Source organism: Tamandua tetradactyla, chromosome 3, assembly GCF_023851605.1.
Source record: "Tamandua tetradactyla isolate mTamTet1 chromosome 3, mTamTet1.pri, whole genome shotgun sequence".
NCBI lineage: Eukaryota > Metazoa > Chordata > Mammalia > Pilosa > Myrmecophagidae > Tamandua > Tamandua tetradactyla.
This window is the reverse complement of record NC_135329.1, coordinates 136,568,139-136,595,725: the sequence shown is the minus strand read 5'-3', so window position 1 is coordinate 136,595,725 and position 27,587 is coordinate 136,568,139. Positions and strand designations below refer to the sequence as shown.

Below are 27,587 nucleotides of genomic sequence, written 5' to 3'. Positions count from 1 at the left end.
AAGAAATGTAAATATACTCATCAACAGCTAGTTTATGGAAAAAAACATCATGAGGTTGTCCTGGAAAATAAAGATGTCATGCAGAATGCCAAGAATATTAGTTTAATGTTTGTGATTGAATTACATTTTCATGAAAAGCCTGCTAGCTGGTGAAAATGAATGAAGAGCAAATTTGTATGTTCATTAGAAAACCATGAATGGAAATAAACGAAACGTGTATTTCCAAACACTCCTGATAGCAAAAGAAATGGTTCTGTTATTCATGCTTAAACATCAACCCTGTATAAATATTTGGCTTTTTTTTTTTTTTTTTGCAGATGTCTTACACCTTAACCCCTTATTAATTTTAGAAAAGTCTATATGAATAGCATAGTAAAAAAACTTAAAGTCACTGAATTATGTGGTCATATGTCTGTGAATTCTGCAAACTCAGCATGAGTTAAAGAAGGAAGACATCTGAAAACTAAGCCCCATGCAGCACTCATGCTATCCCTTGTTTTTTTTATTTATCTGCAGTTAAATAAATTACCAATTTTAGACCTAAATGGCCAAATTTATATCTGTTTGCCTCATAGTTTAGCTTCTATGCAGAAAGCTTGATGTTATAAGATGCAAACCATGTAGCCTGTTACTGCAAATGCCTCATGCACGATCTTGTTAAACCCAAAGGCTGATTTAGGACAGTTTTAAAGAAAGCAATTAGTAAAAAGCAAAGAATCAAATCCATCCCAAATCTGATGTACTGATTCTTGCTTTTTTACATAATTATTTGCAATATGTGACAAGCAACAAGGCTTATGCACCAAAGCTGTGATTTTAGCACCAATGCAGCTAAAGTCAGCCTTGGTGTTTAACCTAGCTCTCACCTGGAATGACTGAAATTGTTTTCAGTGCTCGGAGAACTCTGAATGTTCTCAACGCTGAGACATTGCCCAGGTCCACAAACTCTGTCACATATCTGTAGTAGGGGAGTTCACACACAAACACAATGACAGAACACAAGAAACAGTTGGAGATATAAGGGGCCTACCACCTTATACCAGTTTCTTCTTACCTGGAATTACAGAAATAGTTTTCAAAGCTCTCAGTACTCTGAAAGTTCGAAGAGCTGAAACATTGCCTAGGTTTACAAATTCTGTTACATACCTGTAGAATTAAATCAGAGTTATTCAGAATTTAGGGAAATCTAAGTCTATGTTGGTCTTTCGCGAAGACCTTTTCAACTTCAATGAGTGTTGCCATCAGATTTTCCATTTAAGAGAAAAATGACATTGTAATCAATTATAAACTCTGTTAATCTGGGAACTTTAATCCATTACTTTAAAATTAAGCCATAACCACATAATTTGCCATGCTAGTTCCTAATTTCTCCAGTGGAATGATTTGATTGTAAGAAAAATATTCTAAATTCACATGGCAACTAAGTAAAATGCTTGCTCTGTCAAAGGAAGCCACCAAGGAGAAATATACTGTAGGCTCCCGTCAAGGATTTACTTTTCTGGGATGGAGAAAGTGGAGATACTTACGCAAAGGTAATGACTGTGAAATCCAACCAATTCCATGGATCCCGAAGAAATGTAAAATCTTCCAAACAAAAGCCCCTTGCAAGTATTTTTATAAGTGATTCAAAAGTATAAATTCCTGTAAATGTATACCTGAGAAAAAGTAGCCAAGGCAGCATTAAAAATCTAGTAGGTAATTTACATGTACCTATCTTAAAGGAGACTTAAAAAAATAAGAGTCTCCTATATGGGTCTCTCTATGATACTGAGCTTAAGTAAGGCTTAGGGCAAGGAAACATTAAGCTCTGAAAGATAGTCTTATTGATTTAATCAAATGAATATTATGTTATTCACATTAATTTAAAAGACCTTCATAATATGATTCTATATAATGGTATTATCTGAAATACGTGGCTTTTAGTTCTGATTTAAGCAAATAAATAATCATTCAAAAATGAAGTATTGTGTTTCCTAAAATATGCACCACCAATAGCCATGAAATGCATACTTGTAAAATAAAGAACTATGATAACCATGAGAAATGGAACATACAAACTAGGGATAATTTTTATTAGTGGATATTAGTAATTATTGACAATCATCAAAATAGTGTGAGATTTGCAAGGAAGATAAAGAGCTACAAATACTGGTAGTCAAAACAGTACAGTAATTTAAGCAACTAAATGAGCCACTGCAGGTTTTGTTCTAGAGTAAATTTGTGGTTTTGAAAAACCTGTATCAACATCTGGCTTAGAGTAGCTAGTATGATTTACTAGAGAAACTAAAGAGGTCTCAAGACATTAAAATATATAGGGATAGCAATATGGAAGGATATTTTTCTATTTTTTACTTACTCCACATTCTTTGTCCAGTCTGGAGGGTTACTCATAGTCATAAATACACAGTTGGTCAGAATGGTGCACATAATGAGCACATTGAATAGAGTAGAAGAATATTGTTAAGGAAACAACAGTCAAAGGAAAATTTCATTTTCACTCACAATCATCCCATTCAACACCACGTTTAGAACTTTTATGGGCTTATTTTTGTTATCATTGTATTCTTTTTCCATTTCTGTTATTCAACAACCTCATTAATAGGCCCTGGCTTCAGACCAAACTATCAAATATTTTAAGGCTATTTAGGCACTTTCATCACGAAAATGATTAAATGCAAAGGAATCAGTTCATTGGTCAATAATTTATCAATTCCAGCTTTCTTAATGACATACTCAGCTGAACAATTGAACTGTAAGCTCAGCATGTATGTAAATCCTAGCAAAAATTCATCAGGGAAATTTAAATATTAATCAAGTGCATTATAATCCATTTGAAGAGTCAACCTGGAGGATTGCCTTATATAAGTTCCTTTTCTAAGTAGAGTATATAATTTATTGTTATTGCTAAAAAATTCTGAATTGTAAGAGAAAGTGGCTGGTGTTAGTTCTGGTTTTTCTTGGGTTTGTAACTTTGGCCAAATTATTTACCAAGTTCCCTGAGCCTCAGTTGAGTAGGCTATAAAAGTGAGAGAGAAAGAGAAAGAAAAAAAGGAATTCACAGCTTAATGTGTCTCATGTATAATAGATGCTCAATAAATTGCTTTCCTTACTTCCTCAATCATTCCTGCTTATAACATGTCCAGTTTGTTTCACTTTTTTCAGTTTTGGCTTTTCAGACATAGCCAAAGTCCTTTCTTTTCCACTATATTGAACAACAGCAGCAACAACTCTTCAAGAAAATATTCAAGTAGTCAGAGATTTGAAATAATTTTTCTTCATATTTAATAAAAAGCAAAGTAAGGATTCAGTTACAATTATATAAACAGCGGTTTTATAAATGCAAATTTGGACACAATTATAAAAATACTGGAGAGGGGATAAATGATATTCATATCCTTCTCATTCTGTTTTTATTATAAATCATCACATTATTTTCATATAACCCATTGTCAACACAATTTTACATGCAGCACAACAGGACAGTAAGCAGTCATGATGCATTCATCTAGAAAGAAAGTTTATATGCCTCTGCAACTAGCTTTAGTCAAAGCAATAATTGATTTTTCACTTTTACTAGCAGTCACATAAAGCCCATGCTTAGCCCTCATAGCATGCTGAATTGCATCCCCAGGTACACAGTCACAGACAAATGATGTGGATCAGCCACACGAGGGCACTACAACCTGAAGAACACAGAAAATACCATTTTGAAGAAAGAACACATATTTTTGCTTTATTTTTAAAAACAAATGAAAAAAACAAGGTAAAGTTAAAGGTGACTTGCTATACTCCAGAATCCTCTGTGGCTGTCGGCCTGCTAGGCCTCTACTGGTGAAAATAATGCCCCTGGCAGATTGGCACCATTCTAAATACATGGCCACCCACCCTAATGGTCCTCAACATAATCCTTTATTTCTCCACCTGCTTCCTGCTGCTAATTATCTGCAAAGAGACTTTAAATATTCTTTATTCCTCTGCCACCTCCAACTCTATTCTTCCTTTCCTCTCAGTCCCAAACAGATGACCTCATCCCCTACTTTCAAGAGAGGAGAAATTATCAGACTGCCATTCTCTACTTCCGAGCCCCAGACTGACAAATCTCTCTGCATTGGCACCTAATCTTTCCTCCTTCCTTTACAATCTTGGATATTTTCCACCTTTCCTGAAACCTTCGGGAATCTCATCTCTTCTCTATCTTATCTTTAATGCCTCCCACTCTATTAGCTTCTTCCCATCAATATTTTCTTAAGTTCTGCAATCTTGGGAAAAAATAAAGGATATTCACCACTAACTCATAATACTCTTCAATTACTTATAGCCCTATCTTTCTTCTCCACTTAACAGTCAAATTTCTTGGAAGAGAGCTGTTTATCTTTTCCTTCCTTGTGTATCAATCACATTCTTAGCCTACCAGCTCACAGAAGCTTTTCTCTCTAAAGCCAACAAACACCTCCAAGTTACTAAAAACAAAAGGACAATTTGAATTCTTATTGATTTGATTTCTTAAGTCAATAAATAACAAGAATTTATTGGCTCATAGTATGGAGGCTAGACGTACAAAATCAAGGTATCGGCAGACCATTCCTTCTCCAAAGTCTGTAGTGTTCTGATGGCTTGCTGGCAATCAAGCTTTTTCTCCTACACATTATCTATCTCTTTTTGCCTCCTCCTGCGGCTTGTACTTCTATGTCCAAATTTCCTTTGCTTGTGTGACTCCAGTCATACCAGATTAAGGCCCAGCCTATTTCAGGGTGGACTTTTCTAAATAGGATCTTTAAAGAACACATTTATAAATAAATTCCCACCCACAGGACCAGGGATTAGGAGTTGAACATATCTTTGTGGGGTACATAATTCAATCTGCCACATTAAGGAAGAACAACATAATTGGAGCTGGAGCAGCCATCTTGCTCTAAGAAGGAAAAGGCAAGGGAAACAGAGATGTTGACCCAGATCCCTGAGAAAGTTAAACTGCCTAATTAGTCAACCCTGAAATAATCTCACTATGGATTTCTACTTACATGACCTTTAAAGATAAACTCATAGTTGCGTATTGTATTCTTTTTCTCACAGCCAAAGCACATTGACAAAATAGCCCCACATAATTTATGGGAACTTTTTCACTTATATTATTGCCAACAAAATTTTTTGAAAATTCAAATGAGGTCGTACAATATTATCTTTCTATATATAAACTTTGGAGGTAACTTGCATAAAAGGAATTAAGGTGGAGAATTTCAGTTCAGCATAATTCCTTGTGCCTGTCTTGAGATCAGATGTACAAATACCACTAATTAAGTTTTCTTCATTGGATCTGCCATTACCCTGAATTTTCTAAGAATTATTTTGAAATAATCTTGATTAGAAACCATAAAACATCTCTTCTGAAGGTGTCTCTAATTTGTATCTGTTCCTGTTCTCATTGTTAAAGTGGTCTATGTAGATTAATAAGCAACTAGGAAGTCCATTTTTCCTACCTTATTCTATCCCATTCCAATAACTTAGAAATAGAATCATCTTGTATTATTTGTGTTAGTAAAATGCAGCATAATGTATGATATTATTAGCAGAAATAATAAAGTTATAGTAGCTCTCACTAATAACAGGAACATATGGAGCCTAGCCAAAACTGACAGTGAAAAAAAGCTGCAGCTTATTAAAATGTATTATCATATTCATAAATATGATTTGTTCAACTCCACATAAATGGTCTTCAATACATTTAAAATCAAGAAAGGGAGGGAACTAAACTGCAAGAATGGGCTTGCCTCTAGGCCTGACTCTGGATGCCAGGGAAAGCTAGTAGTCTCCCCTCTCTGGTGGGATAGGAATTCATTTATTCAATATACAGAGCATCTACTCCAGGCAGGGTAGTGTGATACACATTGGGATTATGTTTATACACAAGAGAGAAGCAGTCCCTGCTTTCATGAAACTTACTTTAACATCAGATAAAAATATTTCAAATTATTAAATACAAATTGTGATGAGTGCCAAATAGGTATACAAGATGGTGAAGTAAGGAAATTGGTCAGGCTTTCCAAAGACCCTATGGGATGGAATTCCTCACCTTACCCCCTTTCTTTTGCTCTAATTCCATAGTTACTAAGGAATCTGGGAGTTAATTTGGCTTTCCAAGGATTTTTAAAAAATATATTTTATCAAGTAATCTTCACACACAAAGAGTACAAAGTATAGAATCCATAGCTCAACATACCATCACATAGTTCATCATCATTATCATATTTAGAACATTTGCATTACTCCAGAAAAAGAAATAAAAAGAAAAAAGAAAACTCTCACACATCCTATACCCCTTACACCTCCCTCTCATTGACCACTAGTATTTCAGTGGACCCAATTTTTTTTTACCCCATATCCCCCCATTATTTATTTATTTTTGTCTTTATTTTTATTTTTATTTTTTTTACTAATCTGTCTGTACTCTGGATAAAGGCAGTGTCAGCCACAGGTTTTTGTAATCACACGGACACATTGTAAAAGTTATATATACAATCATCTTCAAGATTCAAGGCTACTGGAATGTAGTTCAATAATGTCAGGTACTTTCATCTAGCCATTCCAATACACCATAAACTAAAAAGGGATATCTATATAATTCATAAGAATAACCTCCAGGATAACCTCTCCACCCTGTGTGAGATCTCTCAGCCACTGACTTGTTTTGTCTCATTTCTCTCTTTCCCCTTTTGGTCAAGAAGACTTTTTCAATCCCATAATGCCAGGTCCCAGCTCATCCCCAGGAGTCCTGTCCCATGTTGCCAGGGAGATTTATACTCCTGGGATTGACATGGTTGATTCTTACCCCTTCATTAAATTATGTCGCTTTTGCTCTCACGAGGTCCCAATCCCCAGGTTATCTTGTTGCCTCATGGGCAATAATTACTTAGAATCCTTTGAATGTTGCCTTTTCCTGGGGCTGTGTCCTCCTCTCCTGCTATATTCTTCTCATAGGAGCTCTTCAGCAAACACAACTTCAACTTTAGAAGATGAATCTTTCTCAAATATCTCTCTCCAGGCTAGATTTCTTTTCCACACTCCACATATATCCAGCTGTTAATATGACATGTGTATTTACATATTTCACTGGCACTTCAAACTCATTTAAAATATTTTGAGTTCTAAAACTGAACTAAAGACCTTTACACCCACATCTTTCCTCTCCCCAAATACTGTTCATTTTAAATCTCCATACCTTAGGGAATGGCCCATGACATTGAGAATTTAGGAGCGAATCTGAATTTCCCTCTCCCTAAAACTCCACATCCGATGTAGCACCAAATCTTATCAATTTTACCTCTTTTCTGGATTCTGTCCATGTTTCTCCATGCTCACATTACTGTATGGTTCAAGTGATTATCACATCTAACCTCAATTGTTGCAGTTTCTTCCAAACTGGTATTTCTCAATCTGTGTTAGGTTCCTCTAATCCATTCCACACACTGCACCTGAATGACTTTTGCAAATGTAAATATGATGCTTTCAGTGGCTTTTGCTTAACCTTAGTTACTCTTAAGATGATGATCAAATGTCTTCATATTGATTCAGGATTCTAAGAAATGTGACCTTTTTTCTCTTCCAGTTTCATCTTCATTACCCTTCATTGCACTCTCTCCATTCAAATAATATTCTATTTGTGTTAGGTCTTCAAATGTAATGTTCTCTTTCCCAAATCAGGGTCTCTGCAAATGCCACTAATTCTTCCTTCAATGCTTTCTTCTTCACCTTAGCAAACTTGTATTCTTTCTTTAGTACTTAGTTTAAAAGTCATTTTTAGTAGAAAGTCATTCACAACACCTCCTGACATGCATACATCCACTAGTTATACAAATCTGTTTGAGTTTGCTAAAGCTGCTCGAATGCAATATACCAGAAATGGAATGGCTTCTGTTTTTGTTTTTTTGCATGGGTAGGCACCAGGAATTGAACCTTGGTCTCCAGCATGGTAGGCAAGAAAATTCTGCCACTTGTGGAGGGTCAGGAGCAATCAATCAGGCCTGAGCAGGGAAGAAGGTCCCCAAGAGTTAAACAATAACCAATGTTAGGAAACTGAGAAAATGGGATGTGTTTTGGCAACAGCTAGAGGCATTTTTCTGCTTCTGTGATATGCTTGCTTGCTACCAACTGCAAAACCACAACATGATTTTAGCCTTTATAAGCATACCTTGAAAACCTCTGGGGGCTGTTCTCTGAATCTTCCTTCTTGGAAGTTTCTGAGGCAGTCACCGGCCGACTAATAAAGACTCCAAATTGGCTTGCAGTTTTGAATTATGTGGTCTCTCTTTCGGTGCGCCAAACAACATTTGGAGGTCCCAGCGAGATTGTCCCTAATGGGACATCTGGTGACCACAGGTCCTGGGGATTGCCCCTGGAACTGAGGTCCAGCCTGGGGGAAGTCCTCAGAGAGATATTCCTCTGCCCCAGGCAAGGACCAGGAACCGGGCTGGTTCTACAGGACCTTCCGAAATTATACAAAATCTGGTGGAGTCATCTGTTTCTGGAAACCTCACCGGTGAGTACGGGTCTGTTATTGGATCCAGTGAGGACCTCTGGAAGGCTGGACGCAGCATTACTTCCAAGGTCAGGTCCCGGAGCAAGACATTGCCTGGGGCTTCTGGTTAGGAATCAATTAAGGACAAAGCTTTTGTGTGTCTTGGTTTAGTTTGTCCCTTCCCTCATCTGTTGGTCTTGTCGCATTGTGTGTCATTCTTGTCATAATTGCCATGGGTCAGTCAAGTTCATCTGTCTGTACTCCCCTTCAATGTTTTCTGAAAAATTTCCAGGAATTTCAGTAGAAGGCTGGAGACTACAGAGCCCCTGTCAACGCTTTCAACTTAAAAAAAATTCTGCTCAAGGGAGTGGCCAACTTTTGGTTCTGGCTGGCCTCATGAGGGAACCACAGATCTATCTGTGGTTTATAAAGTCCAAAGGACAATTTTGCTAATCCAGGCCACCCTGACCAAATCCCCTATATACTAATTTGGATTGAAATTTTAACAGAAAACCCAAGTGGTTACAGTCTTGCCTGGAGTCCCCAAAAGAAAGATCCCCCAGAGCCAAAACGGCCCTCTTTATAAAAACCTCTCAAAAAGAAAGGGCTAATGGAATCCCAGTATTGACAGGACCATTGGAGGATCCACTCTTGATGGACCCTCCCCCATACCCAACAGCCCGTCCGCCCCCTCTAAGACCAGAGGGGAGAAATGGCCAGGAGGTGGCAACCAGCCCCTCTAATAGCCAAGAGGTGACCTTCAGTCCCCCCCATACCAGAAGTGGCTCTGCTTACCAACCTTCTTCTGGTTCACAATCACTGAATTCTTCTGGAGCTCCAGTTTTACCCTTGAGGCAGGTTGGCCCTGCCCCAGGGGATGACCACCCATCTTTCATGGTCTATATCTCCTTTTCCTCTAGCAATCTATATAATTGGAAAAACCAGAATCCCTCTTTCTCTGAAAAGCCCCAAGGGCTCATCTTCCTCTTGGAGACTGTCTTTTTTTACCCACCAGCCCATCTGGGATGACTGCCAACAGCTCCTCCAGGCCCTCTTCACTTCCGAGGAACGAGACTGAGTCAGAAGAGAGGCCAGGAAGTTAATTCTTGAACATGATGGACAACCGACCTCTGAATCAACCCTATTAGAGGCTGTGTTCCCCTCCACCAATCCCGGATGGGACCCCAACACTGAGAGAGGTAAGGAGGCTAGACAGTATCACTAGACTCTACTCCGGGGAATACGAGCAGTGGCCAAGAAGCCGACCAACTTGTCTCAGGTAAGTGAAACCATACAAAAGCTGGATGAATCTCTGGCTGCTTTCCTTGAACGCCTCCTTGAGGCATACAGCTTGTGCCCCCCTATAAATCTAGAGACGCCCGAAAATAGGCGAGCTGTAAATACAGCATTTGTCACCCAGTTGGCCCCAGATATAAGAAAAAAATTACAGAAACTAGAAGGATTTAAAGGTAAAGTGCTGTCTGAACTGATAGAAATTGCCCAAAACACTTTTAATAACAGAGATGACCCCAGGACCATGCAGTCCAAAAAATAACCAAAATTTTAGTATCCACAATGGCTGAACAGGAAAAACAAAAAGGTAAACGGAAAACTGTTGAAAAAAGAAAAGGAAACCAAGGAAAAAGATTGGGCCTAGGTGCAAACCAATGCACCTACTGCAAAGAAAACGGACATTGGAAAAATGAATGCCCTAAAAGAGGACTTAAAGGACTGAAACCAGCCCCCATTCTAGTTGAAAAGGCAAATTGACAGGGCCAAGGCTCCATTCCATTGAGCCCCTGGGAGCCCAAGGTCACCTTAGAAATTGGGGGCAAGCCTATAAAATATCTTGTGGATTCTGGGGACCCTTCTCCATCCCCCAGCAGGCAGAAGGGCCCATATCTAAGGAAAAAATCCCCATACAGGGAGCAACAGGAAAGACAAAGCCTTACCCATGGACTAAGACTGGGACCACTAACCTTGGGGAAGGAACTGTCACCCACTCATTTCTTGTAATGCCAGAGTGCCTGTATCCCCTTTTGGGGATAGACTTTTTCCAGAAATTACAAGCCACCATCTCTTTCAAAAATGATTCGGCCAAGCTCTCCTTCAATACAAACCCCTCGGCAATCCTCCTCACTTGCCCCTTATCGGAAGAATATTTACTTACTGCAGAAGTGGCGTTGCTGGCCCCAGGCCCATATCTGTGGGAATTAAAAAAAAAAAAAAACCAGGCGTATGGGCAGAAACTAACCTACCAGGATTAGCTGCCCACCAGCCCCCCATTGTTGTCCAGCTGACTAGCACCACCACCCCAATCAAAGTCCGACAATACCCAATAAGCTTAAAGGCTAAAAAAGGCATTGCAGTCCATATCAAAAGACTCCTGGAGGCAGGTATCCTAGTCCCCTGCCATTTGGCCTGGAACACCCCACTTCTCCTGTCTGAAAACCTGGGACCGATAATTTCCAGCCAGTACAAGATCTCTGAAAGGTAAACAAAAGAATTGAAACCATTCACCCCACTGTGCCTAACCCATATACGCTCTTGAGCCTGTTACCTCCCAGCCAGCAGGTCTACACTGTTCTGGACTTAAAGGATGCCTTCTTTTTGCTTTCCCTGGCCACGGTAAGTCAACCCATCTTTGCTTTTGAATGGACTGACCCAGAGGGGGGTTCTCTGGACAACTAACCTGGACTCGGTTGCCGCAGGGTTTCAAAAATTCTTCTACCCTGTTTGATGAGACCTTAAGCCAGGATCTGGCTCATTTTAGACAAGAGCATCCAGAGATAACCCTCCTACAATATGTGGATGACTTCTTACTGGCAGCTAATAACCTGTCAAACTGCAAAAAGGCAACCAAAAACTTATTACAAAAACTAGACCCAGTTGGGCTATTGGGTCTCAGCCAAAAGGGCCGAACTAATAGCTCTGACCCAGGCTCTAAGGTGGGAAAAAGGGAAGGTTGTCAACATCTGTACAGACAGCAAATATGCCTTTGCAACTGCACACATCCATGGGGCACTATATCTGGAGCAGGGACTTTTAACACTGGGAGGAAAGGAAATAAAAAATATACTCAAAATACTTGCCTTGCTAGAGGCTATGTGGTTGCCAAAAAGGGCAGCTGTTATACATTGCAAAGGACATCAGACTGTCGAAACTCAAATTGCCAAAGGAAATGCCTTGGCTGATAAAACGGCAAAAGAGTTGCCCAAAAACCAGTGGGGATGCTGCAGATACTTCCTGTTTTACCGGGGCAAGTGCTGCCGAGCCCTCCAAAATATGCCGGGGAAGAAATTAGACTGGGCGAAACTCTGGGCACTAAAACAGATCCAGATGGTCGGAAAATTCTCCCGGATGGGAGAATCCTAGTGCTAGAGCACCTGGGGAAAAATTTGATTACCCAGTTCACCAAAGTACACACCTGGGCAGTACAAAACTAACTGAACTCTTAGAGAGAGATTACTGCATTCCCCGATTACAACAACAAGCCTGGCAGGTACCATCCAGATGCCACATCTGTGCCCAGGTAAATTCTAGCCGAGAGAAAGAAATACCCCAAGGAACTAGGCTGAGGGGACAAGCCCCAAGGGAACAGTGGGAAATAGACCTCACAGAAATATTACCAGGTCCATACGGATACAAATACCTGTTAGTCTTCATTGACACCTTCTCGGATGGACTGACGCATTTCCTATCAGAACCAAGACAGCACAAATAATAATAATAAAAAAAGTAGTTTCTGAAATTGTCCCCCAATTTGGCCTCCCAACTGCAACGGGGTCCGACAATGGGCTGGCATTCATCACCCAAGTTACACAATTTTTAGCAAAAATATTAAATATCAAATGAAAATTACATTGCATTTATAGGCCACAGAGTTCAGGGCAAATTAAAAGAATAAATAAAACAAGAAAGGAAACTTTAAATAAACTAAAGCTCGAGACTGGCGAAAACTGGGTGGGTCTCCTTCCAATTGCCCTCCTAAAAACTAAATGTACTCCCGATGTTAAGGGAATTACTCCATATAAAATCATGTTCGGGCAACAACCCCTACTAATCCCTAAATTGGGAGAAGAAAAAATAGCTAAATTAAATAACCATTCTCTTCTAAAATCGTTACAGGCCCTGCAATCTGCCACCCAGCAAACTCAGGAACTGGTGAAGGCAGCCCATCTGGGACCAACAAATCCTGCCCCTAAAAAAGATCTACTTCAGGTGCAGCCTGGAGACCTAGTCTGGATAAAGAAGTTTCAGCCAGCCACCTTGGAGGCCCAGTGGACAGGACCCCTGCCAGTGATATGAAAACTTATTTTCCTGGTCCCCATGGCTGACCATGCTCTTGTCTGCCATAGCAGGGCCCCTAAGTCTCATATAATTAAGCTTAATGTTTGTACCCTGTGTAATCAACTGTCTAAACTCATACGTACAAAAAACAATACAAACTGTTAAATTATTAGTCCTTGGAACCCAATATCTGCAAGTTTATAATCAAAGTAAAGAAACAATGATTTAATTCTCTCATAAAACCAGTGGGGACTGTGGAGGGCCAGGAGCAATCAATCAGGCCTGAGCAGGGAAAGTCCCCACAACACTGGGGTGGAATGTCCCCAAGAGTTAAACAATAACCAATGTTAGGAAACTGAGAGAATGGGATGTGTTTTGGCAACAGCTAATGGCATTTTTCTGCTTCTATGATACGCTTGCTTGCTAGCAACTGCAAAACCACAACATGATTTTAGCCTTTACAAGCACACCTTGAAAACCTCTGGAGGCTGTTGTCTGAATCTTCCTTCTTGGAAGTTTCTGAGGCAGTCGCCGGCCCGCTAACAAAGACTCCAAATTGACTTTCAGATTTGAATTATGTGGTCTCTCTTTCAGTGTGCCCCACAGCATCACTGAGTTGGAATGGTTTCCATAAAGGGGATTTGTTAAGTTACAAGTTTACAGTTCTAAGGCCTTAAATATGTCCAAACTAAGGCATCCAGAGAAAGATACCTTGATTTCAAAGAAAGGCAAAATGATGTCCTCGATTTTTCTGTTGGCTGGGAAGGCACATGGCTAGCATCTGAGGCCCTTGCTCCCAGTTCATTGCTTTGTACTTTCCTGCGACTTCCTCTCAAAGTATGTGTGGGCCCTTTACTTAGCTTTGCCAGGGCAAAATTCTTGGTTCTGGCTTGCTTAGCATCTCTCAACATCTGCTGGGCTTCTCTGGTTTCAAATGGCTCTTCCAGATCCTGTGGGTCCTTCTGGTGTTTTCCTCTGCATGTCAAAACATTTGAGCCTAAGCTTTCTCTGTCAGCACTCCAAGTATCTCCAAGTGTCTGCATCTATGTTGGCTCTTTTAAAGACTCCAGTAAACTAATTAAGACCCACCTTGAATGGTGGAGTTACTTTTCTATCTAATCAAAAGTTCACACTCATAGTTGGGTGCATCATATCTCCATGGAAGTAATCTAATCAAAAGGCCACGCCCACTTGGGCATGTCACGTCACCATAGAAAAAACCTAATCAAGAAGTTTCACCCTAAATAATAGCTCTGCCCCACAAGATTGGATTAGGAAAAAGAATATGGCTTTTCTGGAGTACATAACATCTTCAAACCAGCACAATACCTGAAGCACCTTACACTATTTCTTCTAAGATTAATTTACTAATGGTCTTTTCTGTAGAATGTCAGTCTCATGAGGTCAGGAATTACGTCTATATTGTTCACCAGGATATTCTTGCCATTTCACACAGTCAGCTAACTGTTAAATGATGCTGATTTGCAATTTGTTTATTCCTAAATGGAGTGATTTGTTTTACTTTTTAATGATTCTTGATGAATTTGGTGATGTCATACAAAAATACAGGATAAAATTTGTTTCCTCATATATCAAATATACAGATTTCTATAATTATCTTTGAAGGGGAGGTCATAGAATAAATGTAAGATAGAAATTCACTTAGCCTAATAATATCTATCTCAAATAAAGGACTGAAGCATGGTTTCATGCCTTTTAAATTATTCACGCTTTTTTAATGGTAGAATTTAATCAGATAAAGTAAAATATAATTTTAATATGAATTAACAAAAATAATGATTATTATTCAGTAAGTCGGTTAATAAGCATTATGCTAAAAACGATATTTTCCACATTGCATGCACTGCATGACCGACACTAAAAAGGAAAACAAATAAAATGATTTTGCTTTTAAAACAGAGTTAAGTTTTTATGCCTTTGTTTTAATAGGTGTCTCTGTTTCAAAATTCATTAACTTTATTAAATCACTGTGAATTTATTTTGCCACATACTCTTCATATTTCTGAATTTTTGTGAATGACTAAAATAGCAAAGTTTCAAATAATCATAAGAAATATCCAAATGTAAAAAAAAGAATGTAGGTATGGATTTTGCATCAGTGATACCATACATTGTAAAGGTATAGAAACTCCACACTTTAGGAGATTTCAAGAGGCTAGAACTAGTAGCAAACTGAATATACTTCACATTATTCTCTAAATACACAGGCCAAGACATAAACTATAATGCATTTCTCAAAGCAACAATGTATTTCTGAACAATATTTTCTTAACCACTTTGATATATTTTTTCAGAAAAATATCTCTTAATCTATCAAGTTTTTTTACAGCAAGTATTAATAAAAACGTGTAACCTATTGATTGATACTAGCCCCAGTTGCCAAATGTAAACTATTTCCTATGTATATATGATGAGCAAAACTTCTTCAAGTTTATACCAAAAATGGTAGCTTTTCACCCAGAGCCTGGATAATTAAGTTTCTGGCATGTCTAGCTAGCCTGTATCCATGTAGGTAGAATGAAGTAGTATGTACTTTAATTCAAGGAACCATAGACCAAATATATATTTTACCAACCATGTGGCCTCGGGTAATGTGTTTAATTCTTTAAGTCTCTGTTTTCTTATATAAACGGGGATAAGAATACTAACACCTTTCTTAGAAGATACAGTATTTTTATTGCCAATAAATTTCTGTATATTGAATAGAAAAATGTGAAAATTTTCTGACACAAAGGGAAGGATGTTGTTTGCATTTCTGTTTAAGGACTTTGTACTAAGAACTAATATTAAAGAAGGTGCAGGGAAGTTTTTGACCTGTTGTGTGTGTGTGTGTGTGTGTGTGTGTGTGTGTGTGTACATATATATGTGTGTGTATATACACATATATATACACATATATGGCTAACAGTAGAAAATAGTTTTATGTTAGAGGTTTTTTAACATAAAAAATGGAGAGTTCAAAACAGAATAGGTAGATCTTTTTCTAACCAATGCATATTTCTGAGTTTAGGAGAAATATTGTGTAAATGTCAAATATATATTGTTCAACTCTTGGGTTTTAAAATGGCATTAACAAACTCCTACTTGCCAATAGATAATTACATGATATCTTTTGATCACTGAAAGCAGAAGAAATGGAAATTATAAGCTGTTTTCCCTCTTTTCTACATACCTTTATAGTTCTTTGCATGGAAAACCATGTTTTTTATTTGTACATTGGGTACTATGTAAATTTGGGATTAGCTAATAAGCCAAGTTCTTAATAAGTTAAATCTGACCCACTGAAAAGTTTTTAAAATGCATGGAGACTGGGCGGGCCATGATGGCTTACTGGCAGAGTTCTTGCCTGCCATACTGTAGACTCAGGTTTGATTTCTGGTGCCTGCCTATGTTAAAAAAAAAAAAAATGCATGGAGACCTTGGCAGTGCCTTCAGGGTGTTATACCTGGAGGATAAGAATCAGTTTTCTTCTGTTGGACGGATAATGCAAAAATCCTTGGGCTGGGATTCAGGAGACCTGGTTGGAATTCTTAGCTCTGCCACTGATAAAAAGTGTAGCCTTAGAAAGACAGTAAACATCCATGAGCCTCAATTACCTCATTGGCAATATTATAAGTTTGGGACCAACAACACCATACTTCCAAACTCTGGTGCCATATAAACATTTTGTTTCCAAATTCGAGCTAGAAGATAGTGGTGAATTATATAGAATTATTTGTGGAATTTCTTAAGCAATATGAGAGAATTTTTTTTTGATAACCTTGTAGCAATCAGTTAGAATTATACCTACTACTTCCAATAACAATAATAGCAGTCATAGCTACCATTTATTAAATACCTACTACGTGCTAGACATAATACCAGATATTTATATTACATCTTATTATTATTGATGTATAAATAATGACTACAATCTTATAGATGGAGACAACAGTTGTTGTAACTTGGCCCAAGGTCACGTAGCATATAAGTACATCTCAGAGGTGGAGTTTGAATATAGGTTTTTTTGAAACCAAAATTTCCTACCCCCTGTGAATGATAGGCAGTTCAGCACTAGTTGCATAATTTGCAATGTCCCAGGTCTTTGGTGGCCTAATCAAATCTCATGATTTCTATTGCCCTCCCTACACTGACATTTTTCCAAAGTTTTATCTCTAGTTCCTGCCCTTTCCTGAACACCAGGCATATATGTTCACCTAAGACCTCAGCACCTTCACTGGATGTCTAATAGGCATTTCAAACATAAAATACTCAAAACCAAGCTCTTAATTTTGCTCCACCAGAAATCTTCCCAAGCTCAGTAAATAACAACTCTATTATCCTTTCTTGATCAGACAAAACACTTGGAGTCATTCTTAGCTCCTCTCATTCCCTCATAACCCACATCCAATTCCTAGCAAGTCCTGTCAGTTCCTCTGCAAAATACATTTAAATTTGATAATATTTTACCACCCTCATTGTATAGAACATGGTCCAAGCAGACACAATTTCTTGCCTTCATGATCACCCCAATCCACCTCCTTGTTTCACACCTTCCCCCCGGCAGGAAGTCTACACTACATGCCTGTGTAATTCTTTAGAAATGTGAGTCAGGCCATGCCACTTTTCTGCTGAAAACTCTCCAGTCATCTCCCCCTTCTCATTCAGAGTAAATTCTGTGCCCTTACCATGACTTACAATTTCAGCCTCTGACCTCCACTCTCAGACATTTTCTTGCCTTTTCCATTCTCTTTTCCTGGAGAGTCATAAATTGGAACTTCAGGATTTTAGGGTGGGGAAGTATAGCTTTCATGAGATTTTCAAAGAAATGCATAATGCCCATATAGAATTTTAAGGCAAAACAGTCAGAATCTAGAATATTCTAGTCTACCAGGGAATGGAGAAGGAATAGGGAATAGGGAATAGATTTTTTTCACTCATATAAACTGAAACTGTGTCACTTTTTCTTTATCTAATTCTCCAACTTCTGATTATTAGTCATTTATTTATTCAATTGTACACTCTCAGTGCCTACTACAAACAAATTATTGGGCTAAGTCCTGAGTTTTCCATGTAATTTCATAAATAAATTATATTTACCTATGGGGTATTAATTACCTTAAAATATAATAAATAATTTATGAAAGGATTCATTCAGTGCACAGATTATAAATACTCATAAAATAATAATAGATCATAATTTATAATCCCGGAGACCCAAATGTAAATCCCTACTTTACTGCTCACTTAAAGATGTTTTTTCCTCTCTGTACAACTGAGTTCTCTAACTTTAAAATCAGATATAAGAAATAAATTATAGGTTAAAGGTAATTTACAAAAAATTATGAAATTTTAATACATAAAACATGAGTAGCAAATGAAAATATGTTGACGTCTATGCAAAACTTGAGGGGGGGAAATAAACTGGAAATTGAAAGGGGACTGAATTCCAGAATGCCATACTTCTAAAAACAGTATTTACCATATGCCAGGCAAGCCTGGAACACGCTTTGCACCCTTCTCCTGGAGAACTATGGAGAGTCGCTTGGACCACACTTATCCTGTCTTCTGAATTCCCTACTTTATCTAATTCCTTAGCTAATCTAATTCAAATATTTTGTTAGTTTGTTAGAGTCAAGTCCTGGGCTCACAATCTCATGGCATCCCAAGCAATGATCCTTTCTACAGAAGAAAGAATATTAAAAGTTGCCCTATCTGACAATTTGCTTAAATTTCAGTTTCTCCTTCCTTACAACTGTTTCTTGATGCATATCAGTCATCCTGCTAAGTCTTCTCTTTTCTTCCTGTAAATGCTCCTACCTGGCACAGCCCCAGTCTTCCAAACCTTTGAATCTTTGACTTTTTCCAGGCCTGGCTCTCAGCCAGACCACCAGGTTTTATTTTATCTGGAATAAAACCTTTTATTCCCAGCTATACCATCTAGCTTCCAGGAGTAAACTGAATTCCTTTCTCCTACAAATGTGTCATAAATCCAATTCTAGGAACTAGAAATCTCAAATAAGGAGAATGAAAAGTAAAATGAGGAAAATATGGGTAGACAGACATAAAGCCTTTGGAAAGCAATAATTGTTCAGAAACTGTGACTTGAATAAAAGATAGGCACGCTGGCAAAAGAGAGAGAAAAGAGAGAGGAGGGAAAAGAGGGAGGGAAAGAGAGAAAGGAAGAAACAGGAAAGTAAATCAATGGGAATGCTATTGGGAAAATAATTTAGATAAATATTTGAAAGGTTAGTTTTTGTAGACTCACAATTGTATACATTTACTAACAACACTTTCAAACATTGAAATGAAAAGCAAAAAGTAGAAAAAATAAGACAAAAATATATAAAAGTGTATAATTCAAATTATGTTTATATTTTCCAAATGGAAAAACAGCAAAGAATATTTGCTCATGGACTTTGCTCCATTATATAACATAAAATTTTAAGACCTATAAAAGGAAATCTTGTATTACAGTCAAATTAATGGAAAAAACTGAGATGTAGCAAGCAACTCATTAGAGAGTAGAGGAAAAAAGAAAGAAAGAGAGAAGAAGTAAGTCAGATAAAAGAAATACTTAGATTAGAAAAACTAACGCACTTACGTATGACTTTATTATGCAATATGCTAACTTTTGAGTAAGAAAAGAGAAAAGAACTCATAACACTGCCAGTCACATAGAGTTAGGAAAAATGCTCTATCTGAAAATTCTGTCAAGTAGGAAAATCATATTAAGTGGCTATTTGCAAAAAGGATATGAATGTACCAAAATCTTAATAGCTAATTTTCTAATAGGGTTGAAGGGAGTTAAAATATACAGGGCAGAGGTGGCACTGAATCGAGAGATTGCTTTCCCTTTATTCAATACTATAAATGTCTGAAAAAGAAAAACACAACAAGTAAAATAGAATTTAGGATAAATATAAAGGATTCTGTAACACAAATGTGAGACCATCATTTATAAATCATTGTCCCATAAAAAATAAGGTGATATACTAATTACTAACATATGACATGATGATAGGTGTGATTTCTTTCTGAGCTTTACTAAATTTGATGAGTGACATGAGGACTCAAAGAAAAAAATAAAGAAAATTTGGTTAATGTCAAAGGAATTCTTAAGATCTTTACCAAATTTTAATATCAGCCTCTGTCAACTGCATTTATAATTCACATAAAGCACCAAAAAGAAACTTCATTTCTGCCACGAGATAAAAATTTTCTCATGAGAATTTCAGGGTTTTACAGGGGTGTTCTTTGCTAGAACTTTTTGGCACTTGTAAGACATCTGCTATTACTTCTTCTGTAAGAGTAATAGAGAGGGCAAAGTCTAGTATGAAGGCATAAACCTGCTAAAGATCAAGGTACCTTTTATAGAATTAGAGAGCATAAAGAGGTATTTAGATACTGCTCATGGAAATATAAAGCCAGATTTTCATAAATGATTCCTAGTTTTCACTTTTTGCTTCTCTATCTTGTAAAAGAATTGGGGTCAATTTTCACTGTATTGAAGAATAAGAGGTATTCAAGAAGGCAAACAGCTTTTTGCATTTCCTCAATACCCCACTGCAAGATGCCTTCTCAGTTCTCTGTTGTGTCACAAAAATTGAGGTTTGGGTGGATGCTTCCAAAAGATTTCCAGGATAATGTGCTCATTACATAGTCAGTGATGTCTTAGATAGAGGGGGAGGGGGCCCAGAATTCTTTACCAAACACCCTGGGATTAGCACTGAAGTAATCAGTAAGTAAGGAAAGTAAAGGCAACTTGACTAAGAACTCACTTTCTTATTGATATAGTATGGGTCCAGGTCCTCCAGGGGCTCTGACACCATCTCTGGAGGAATGTCTCCATAGATAAATGGAAGGGATTTTCCTGCTTCCAAGTCACTATTTGGCTTTGGGCCATTTTCATCATCCTCATCCTTGCGCTCTTGTTTGGGTCTCTTAGCTTTCTCTTCTGCAATGCGTTGTTCAATAGCAGCAAGGGATTCCCTGGTGAAGAAGCGGAAGCTGTCAGGTCCTGGTGGTACCAGCACTGACTGTGCCATCTTTTCATCCTGCTCCTTTAATCACTGTTTAGCTCCTTGCATAAGAAAGTGCTAGAGAAACAGGGGGGAAAAAAGCAATGTCCATTAAGATAAAAGACGACTGTGGCAATTACATGAAACTGAGATAAAATCCATAAACCACGATACCTATAATATTTCTAAAAGGCAGCTGCATTTGGCATTCAGAGAATTCTACTACATTCATTCACTTGTTTGCATAGAGATGTATCTTCCACATTTAGTAGGTGTCTATTAAATGGTATATTCTCCCACCCCCAAAATGTTCTACTTGTGGCAAAATATCCAATTCAGTGCTCAGAAATGGAGGACACTGGCTTATGCTTGCTATTTCACTTTTGTGAATATTTTAGCAGCCATCTTTTTCAGCGTCCTTTCTGAAAAAGAAAAAAACAGACATCTAAAATAAGAGATGAAAAATGACATGAAATTATAGAAAATGGGCTGTGTGAGGATCTTGCGAGTATTTCTCCATCTTTTCCATGTTCCCTTTGGCTCACGTTACCACCTTTTAAGTGCTTATTCAAAAATCAATGCACCTGGTAAAGAGTTCTGGAAATTCTGAAATCCTAGGCTAGAGAAACATATGTAGATACTGCTTGAAAGCAAGGGGATGGGACAAGAAGCAAGGGATGCCCGATTGTTTATGGAATTGCTCGGAAGCTGCACAGGAAGGGACCCAGCTCCTGCCAAACTGGCAGGAAATCACCCACGTCAGAGGTCCTGTAATTTGGACCCCCTGGCTTAGCAAGCTGCTGCTAACTAGTGTAATTGCTTCTCAAATTAACAAAATTTCAGTACCTAAGAAATATTGTATGGATAGTTCATTTCCTCAAATAGTGCCCATTTCACAAAAATACAACACAACAAACTAAGAGTATCCATTTCAGAATTTGGACTTGCAAAAAAAGTTTAAGATAGTTTATCTTTTAAAAAAACTCATATGGGTCTTTGCTATAACGTAAATTGAATTTTACTGGTATGATATCAGTCATTCCAAATGTTATCTCAGAACCTGTAGCAAGTTTCTATTTTATTTTAAACAATACAACTAAACATCTTGGCTTCTGATGTCATCTGTATAAAATCATTTGTCTATTTATTCCTACTTTAAAATTTCAATCCATTTTAATGCCTGCACCATTCAAGAATTAGGCTGCCACTTAAATATATGAAATACATTTTCTAAGAGTAAAATTCATTAATATCCAGTTAATCTCTGCAGCATATGCCAGAGAAAACAGAGGGAAACCTACAAGACATAAGCCACAGTACCATTTCTAGAACATTTTCTTTTGAAATAGACCAGGATCTTTTAGACATCAGCAGAGCTGCAATGATCATATTAGCAAACTGCCCTCTCAGTATCACAGTGTCTCCACAACATCTCTCATTTTCCTCACCCATCCCCAGAGACCTCTCATACCTAGCTACAGACATAGGCATGAAGATGGTCCCTGTACTCTCGGGGGAGGGAACTGCCATGCCTGGATGTTCTAATAGAAGAGGCAAGCTAAAACATGCAGCTAGCAGCTTCAAAACGAAAGTGGTCCCCTCTGAATATTTCCCATGGATTCTACAGTAAAGGTAGAGGAGCATCACAGAGAACAAGCATAATAAGAATAGTAAAACATTACCCCTGCAGAATCTTTTACACCCAGAGTTTGGGATTGATAAACTGGTACCATGAAGACTGCAGCTAAAATTCCATCATGATTTTTTTTCTTTTTTCTTTCTTTCTTTTTTTTTTTTTTTAATTCTCCTTCAAAGACCACACCTAACTTCCTGTAAAAGGATTCTGGTAACTGAAGTAGGAACAGGCATTTCCTGTGCAGGGACTACAAAGTGGCATTGTTTTAACTACCACTAGAGGGCGGGGAAATGAAAAGAGAAACACCTTCACAGTGTATACACAAACGGAACGTAGTTAGCAGCCCAACAAAGGTTTCAGGAATGGAGCACTGATCTATGGGCTTCTCAAAAAAAAAAGAAAAGAAAAGAAAAAAAGACTTAAAAGACTTAGTTCATTTCAATGATTAATTTTTTAATGGATAATGCTTCTGTTCATGCTTTTTATTTGCTATGCCAGAAAATCATTCAATTAATATAAATAATTTAATATAAAATAAAGAGAGAGTAAATAGTGAAAGGTTAAAAATAAAAGCAGTTATACTAATGGAATTCCCACATAGAGTAAGATTTGATGTTAGCCTCAGCTCCAGAGCATCTGCAATTCAAAAAAGTTCTTTGCTAATTCAATAGAGATGGCCTTTGTCCCCTAGGAAAAAAATTAACCTGATGATACAGCAATCTTATTATGCCTCTGACTTAAGTGACAGAAAAGCAACCAGAAAGGAAGAACGGCAAAGGCAGTCTTTCAGCTGAAATATAGATAACATGTGAGGCTTAACACGTGCCAGTCACTAGGATAAGTTCTTTGCATGCACTGTATCATTTCATCTTCCCCCAAACCCTATTAAACAATGCTCTCATAATCTCTATTTGAAAACTGAAAAAATGAAGTACATTGGGCTTAGAAAAAGTAGCCTGAGATCATACAGTCAGGATTCAAACTCAAAGTCTTCCTGATACCAATCTGTGAACAATATTCAGACAGTCATAAAAAGTAAACACTGCTCATGTAAGCCCAAAGAAAACATTAAATAAATATCAGGCAGTGACACCAATAATAATCATAATCCATCTTAATTATTTAACCAATACATTTCTGCATATTTTTTAGTCTCATTACTTTCATTAGAAGATGCATTTTTTGAGAAAAAATACAAAGGGAAGGCATAGCCAGAAATGTGTGTTCAGTCATTCTAGCAGGTTTCTTTTGTTCTATAATAGACTAAAGATTGAGTCAAACTAACTTAAGCCAAAAAAAGAGGGGGTGGGGTGGGATAGGGTTGAGGGGTTGGGGAAGGATTTACTGTTTCATGTAACTGAATATTTTGTCTAGGGCCAGCTCTGGGGATAGGATGATTCAGGAACTCAATTGATATTACCAGCACTAGTTACATTCATTCTTTGGGTCTGATTTGCACAGTGATAGCTTTTCTAGGAATTCTTGATTTGTTGCAGTAGGATACTATAGTAACTCCAGCCTCAGCCTCCCAGTTTCCCAGACATAAGTTCAAAAGAAACAAACACCCAGAAAAAAATTTTATTCCATCCCACCGATTCTAGTTAGGCCACAGCTCATGCCTGAAGTAACCACTCTGTCCAGGAAAATATCATGTTCTGATTGGCCTCTCCTAAGTCACTTACTTGACCCTTGGAAGCAGATGGCAAACTCACCTGCTACAACTTTGCTTTTGAAGATAGTCTCTGTACCACCACTACCAATTCATCTGCTACAGCATACAGGTTCTTGATTATGAAGCAGTGCTTCTCAAATCTTATTGCCAGTTATTCACCATTAGGCACACAGCAAAATATGTGCTTTTTTTTTTTTTAATATTAGTTGCAGTGTCACCCCTTTCTTTCCCATTGATCCTAACAAGTGAGCATGGTGAAATGCTAACCACTATTGTCTTAGACTATTTAAAAGGATGAACACAAAATGTTTTACCAAAACATCTAAGCCTTATAATGAGAAACACCTGAATATTTTTTCAATCTCAAAGAGAGTTTTGTGTACTATAGATTTGAAATAAGAATTGCACTCTTTTTTTCTAATTTTCCAATATGCATTTTTCAGAAATAATGCACATTAGTTTTCTTTAATTTGTTTTCTTTTAATTAGAGAAGTTGTAGGTTTGCAGAAACAGCATGCATAAAATACAAGATTTCCATATACCACACTATTATTAACACCTAGTATTCATATGATATGTTTGTTACAATTAATGAAAGAACATATTTATAATTGTACTATTAACTGTAGTCCATGGTTTACATTAAGATACACTGTGTTATATAGTTTCATGTTTTTTTATTTTAGTAACATACATACAAACTATAATTTCCTCTTTTAACCACTTTTAAATATATTATTCACTGCTGTTGATTTTGTTCACGATGTCGTGTTACCATAACCACCACCCATTACCAAAATTTTCCATCACCCCAAGTGGAAACTTGATATAATTTAAGCATTAACACTCCAATCCCTAACCCCATCCCAGCCCCTAGTAGCCTAGTCTAGTTTCTGACCCTATGAATTTCATATCAGTGAGTTCAAGCAATATTTGTCCTTTTGTGTCTAGCTTATTTCACTCAACATGATGTTTCCAGGGTTCATCCTTGTTGTCACATGTATCAGAACTTCATTCCTTGTTACAGCCTAATGATAATCCATTGTATAAATACACTACATTTTATTTATACATAATCCATTGATGGAAACTTGGGTTGCTTCCATCTTTTGGCACTTGTGAATTACACCACTGTGAACATCATGTGCACAAATATCTGTTTGAGCACTGCTTTCAATTATTTGGGGGTATATTCCTAGAAGAGGGATTGCCAGATCATATGGTAGTTCCATAATTGACTTTCTGAGGAACTGTCGATCTGCTTTCCACAGCAGCTGCGTCATTTTACGTTCACACCTGCAATGAATGAGTGTTCTTACTACTCCACATCCTCTCCACATTTGTAATTTTCCATTTTGTTTTAACAGTAACCATTCTAGTGAGTGTGAAATGGTATCTCATTGTGATTTTGTGTTTATGCACATTAGTTTTTTTCCATTTGCTCTGACCCTTGTGAACACTGCACTGACATTCCATGAGAATGCTATATGATATAAATTACCTCAAGATTCCTAAATTTCAATGAGTTGCCTTACTTTTCAGATAGAAGTGTTTATACGATAACTTTTAAAGCCAGATACTATTTTTTGAAGAACATTGAATAAATAGGAAAGGCAAACTATTATTTTAAGTATCCAAAAAGGAAAAATGTAGGCATTAGTTTTCTTAGTTCTGGTCACTGTTCTATCATGTTTCCCTTTCGATGTCTTATTTCTTTTCATTTTCTCATTTATAAAATAGGATTATCAACTTTCTTCATATATTTTCTGAATATGTAAAAAAAATTATGCCATATTATTTCACATGATAACATTTTCAAAATACGGTAGTTATATGAAAGATAGGACAATAATAAAGCAAGGATATGTAGGTACAAATATTATACAAGTCTATTATTGCTCTACAGAGGATCCACATTTATAATAACAAGTACTCTAAAGATAAATATACTTTATACAAAGGAAATGATTAGCCTATTAAATATCATATATAAGGAAATAATAATTCAATAGTTTATATTATAATTAGTGGTTGTGGATAAGTGCTTTAAAAAGTTTGAGAATTTTTAACCAAGAGTTAAGGATGCTAAGAAAGACTGAGAAACATCTTTTTGCGCAAATGATCTTCTACTCCCACTTTACATTGTTATTTTTTAGTTTATGACAGTAAATTAGAGTAACAGAAACAATAAACTGAGAAGAGATGTGTTCAATGCTATATTAAGATTTATTTTTCTGATTTTCTAGTTCTCTTAATCCATAGGTTTGTCTCTTTTCTCATGGACTTTTTTATTGTTACTTGATGTTTTTGTATATTCTTCCCTCTTCAGTCTGGACTTATTAACTCATCTTTATAACTAACAATTTCCATAAGGGGAAGAAGGTTCTGAAAAACCACTCTTATGTGATTTTTTTGCTATAGATTAAGAATAAAGCATAGTAGAAAATAAAAGACTTCAGTTCAGTATGTACTGTTCAGATAAATTGTCATTTTTCCTTAAATGCTAGGCTTAGTTCTAATATGAAACACTTATTTTCAGTACTTTATATTCATGTTATATTACTTGAGCAATATTCTTTATAAAAATAGAGGCATTCCTTTAAATGACTATGTTTTAGGATCAATTTTGAGGTTGTTTAAAGCAGAAATACCAATTTTATCATGATAATTCCTGGGGAATATTCAATTTATAGATAATCACTGTCTTAGTCTGTCAGCCTATTATGAAAAATACCACACAATGGTTTGGCTCACACAATGGGAATTTATTGTTTGAAGGTTTTGGAGGCCAGAAGTCCAGAATCAAGGCATTGGCACGACTATGCTTTCTCCCCCAAATTTAGCATTCTGGTAATTGCTTGCTGCAATCCTTGGTGTTCCTTGGCTTTCATCTCTGCCTCCTGACACATGATGATGTTTTTCTCCTTGTATCTGCTCTTCTAGTTTCCACCAACGTCCAACTTCTTCCTTTGTAGCCTTCTTTGACTTCTGTGTCTGAATTTCTGCTTACAAAGGACTCCGGTAATACCAATGAAGGCCACCTAATTCATTTGGAACACACCTTAACTAAAAATATCATTTTAATCTTTCTTAATCTCCATATTATTAAATAGATGTTAGTATACATACTTGGATTAAACTCTCTGTAAGTGGCTTATCAGCTGGAAGGCCACCTCTAATTTATCACATATTAATTTGCTTTCCTCTCTGTGCTGAGTTGAAATGATGTATGTACCCTAGAAAAGTCATGTTTTAATCCTAATCCTATTTTGTAAAGGCAGCCGTTTCTTCTAATCCCTATTCAGTACTGCATATTTGAAAATGTAATTAGATCATCTCCCTGAAGATGTGATTTAATCAAGAGTGGTTGTTAAAATGGATTAGGGAGAGGCGTGTCTTCATCCATTTGGGTGGGTCTTGATTAGTTTCTGGAGTCCTATAAAAGAGGAAACATTT

General features: G+C 37.1%; 1 protein-coding gene across 1 annotated transcript in view; it reads right to left on the bottom strand.

The window, feature by feature from the left end:
- Positions 1-22,599, bottom strand: part of SCN2A (sodium voltage-gated channel alpha subunit 2) — a 97,392-nt gene extending 74,793 nt beyond the window's left edge. Inside the window, exons 1-6 of the mRNA XM_077154038.1 lie at positions 22,506-22,599; positions 20,584-20,901; positions 19,561-19,679; positions 2,357-2,446; positions 1,527-1,655; positions 867-958 (exon numbers count right to left, since the gene is read on the bottom strand). Coding sequence (XP_077010153.1) covers positions 867-958; positions 1,527-1,655; positions 2,357-2,446; positions 19,561-19,679; positions 20,584-20,850 — 697 coding nt within the window. The 5' untranslated portion in view covers positions 20,851-20,901; positions 22,506-22,599. The remainder of the gene's footprint in view (positions 1-866; positions 959-1,526; positions 1,656-2,356; positions 2,447-19,560; positions 19,680-20,583; positions 20,902-22,505) is intronic.
- Between the last annotated feature and the right edge of the window lie 4,988 nt (positions 22,600-27,587).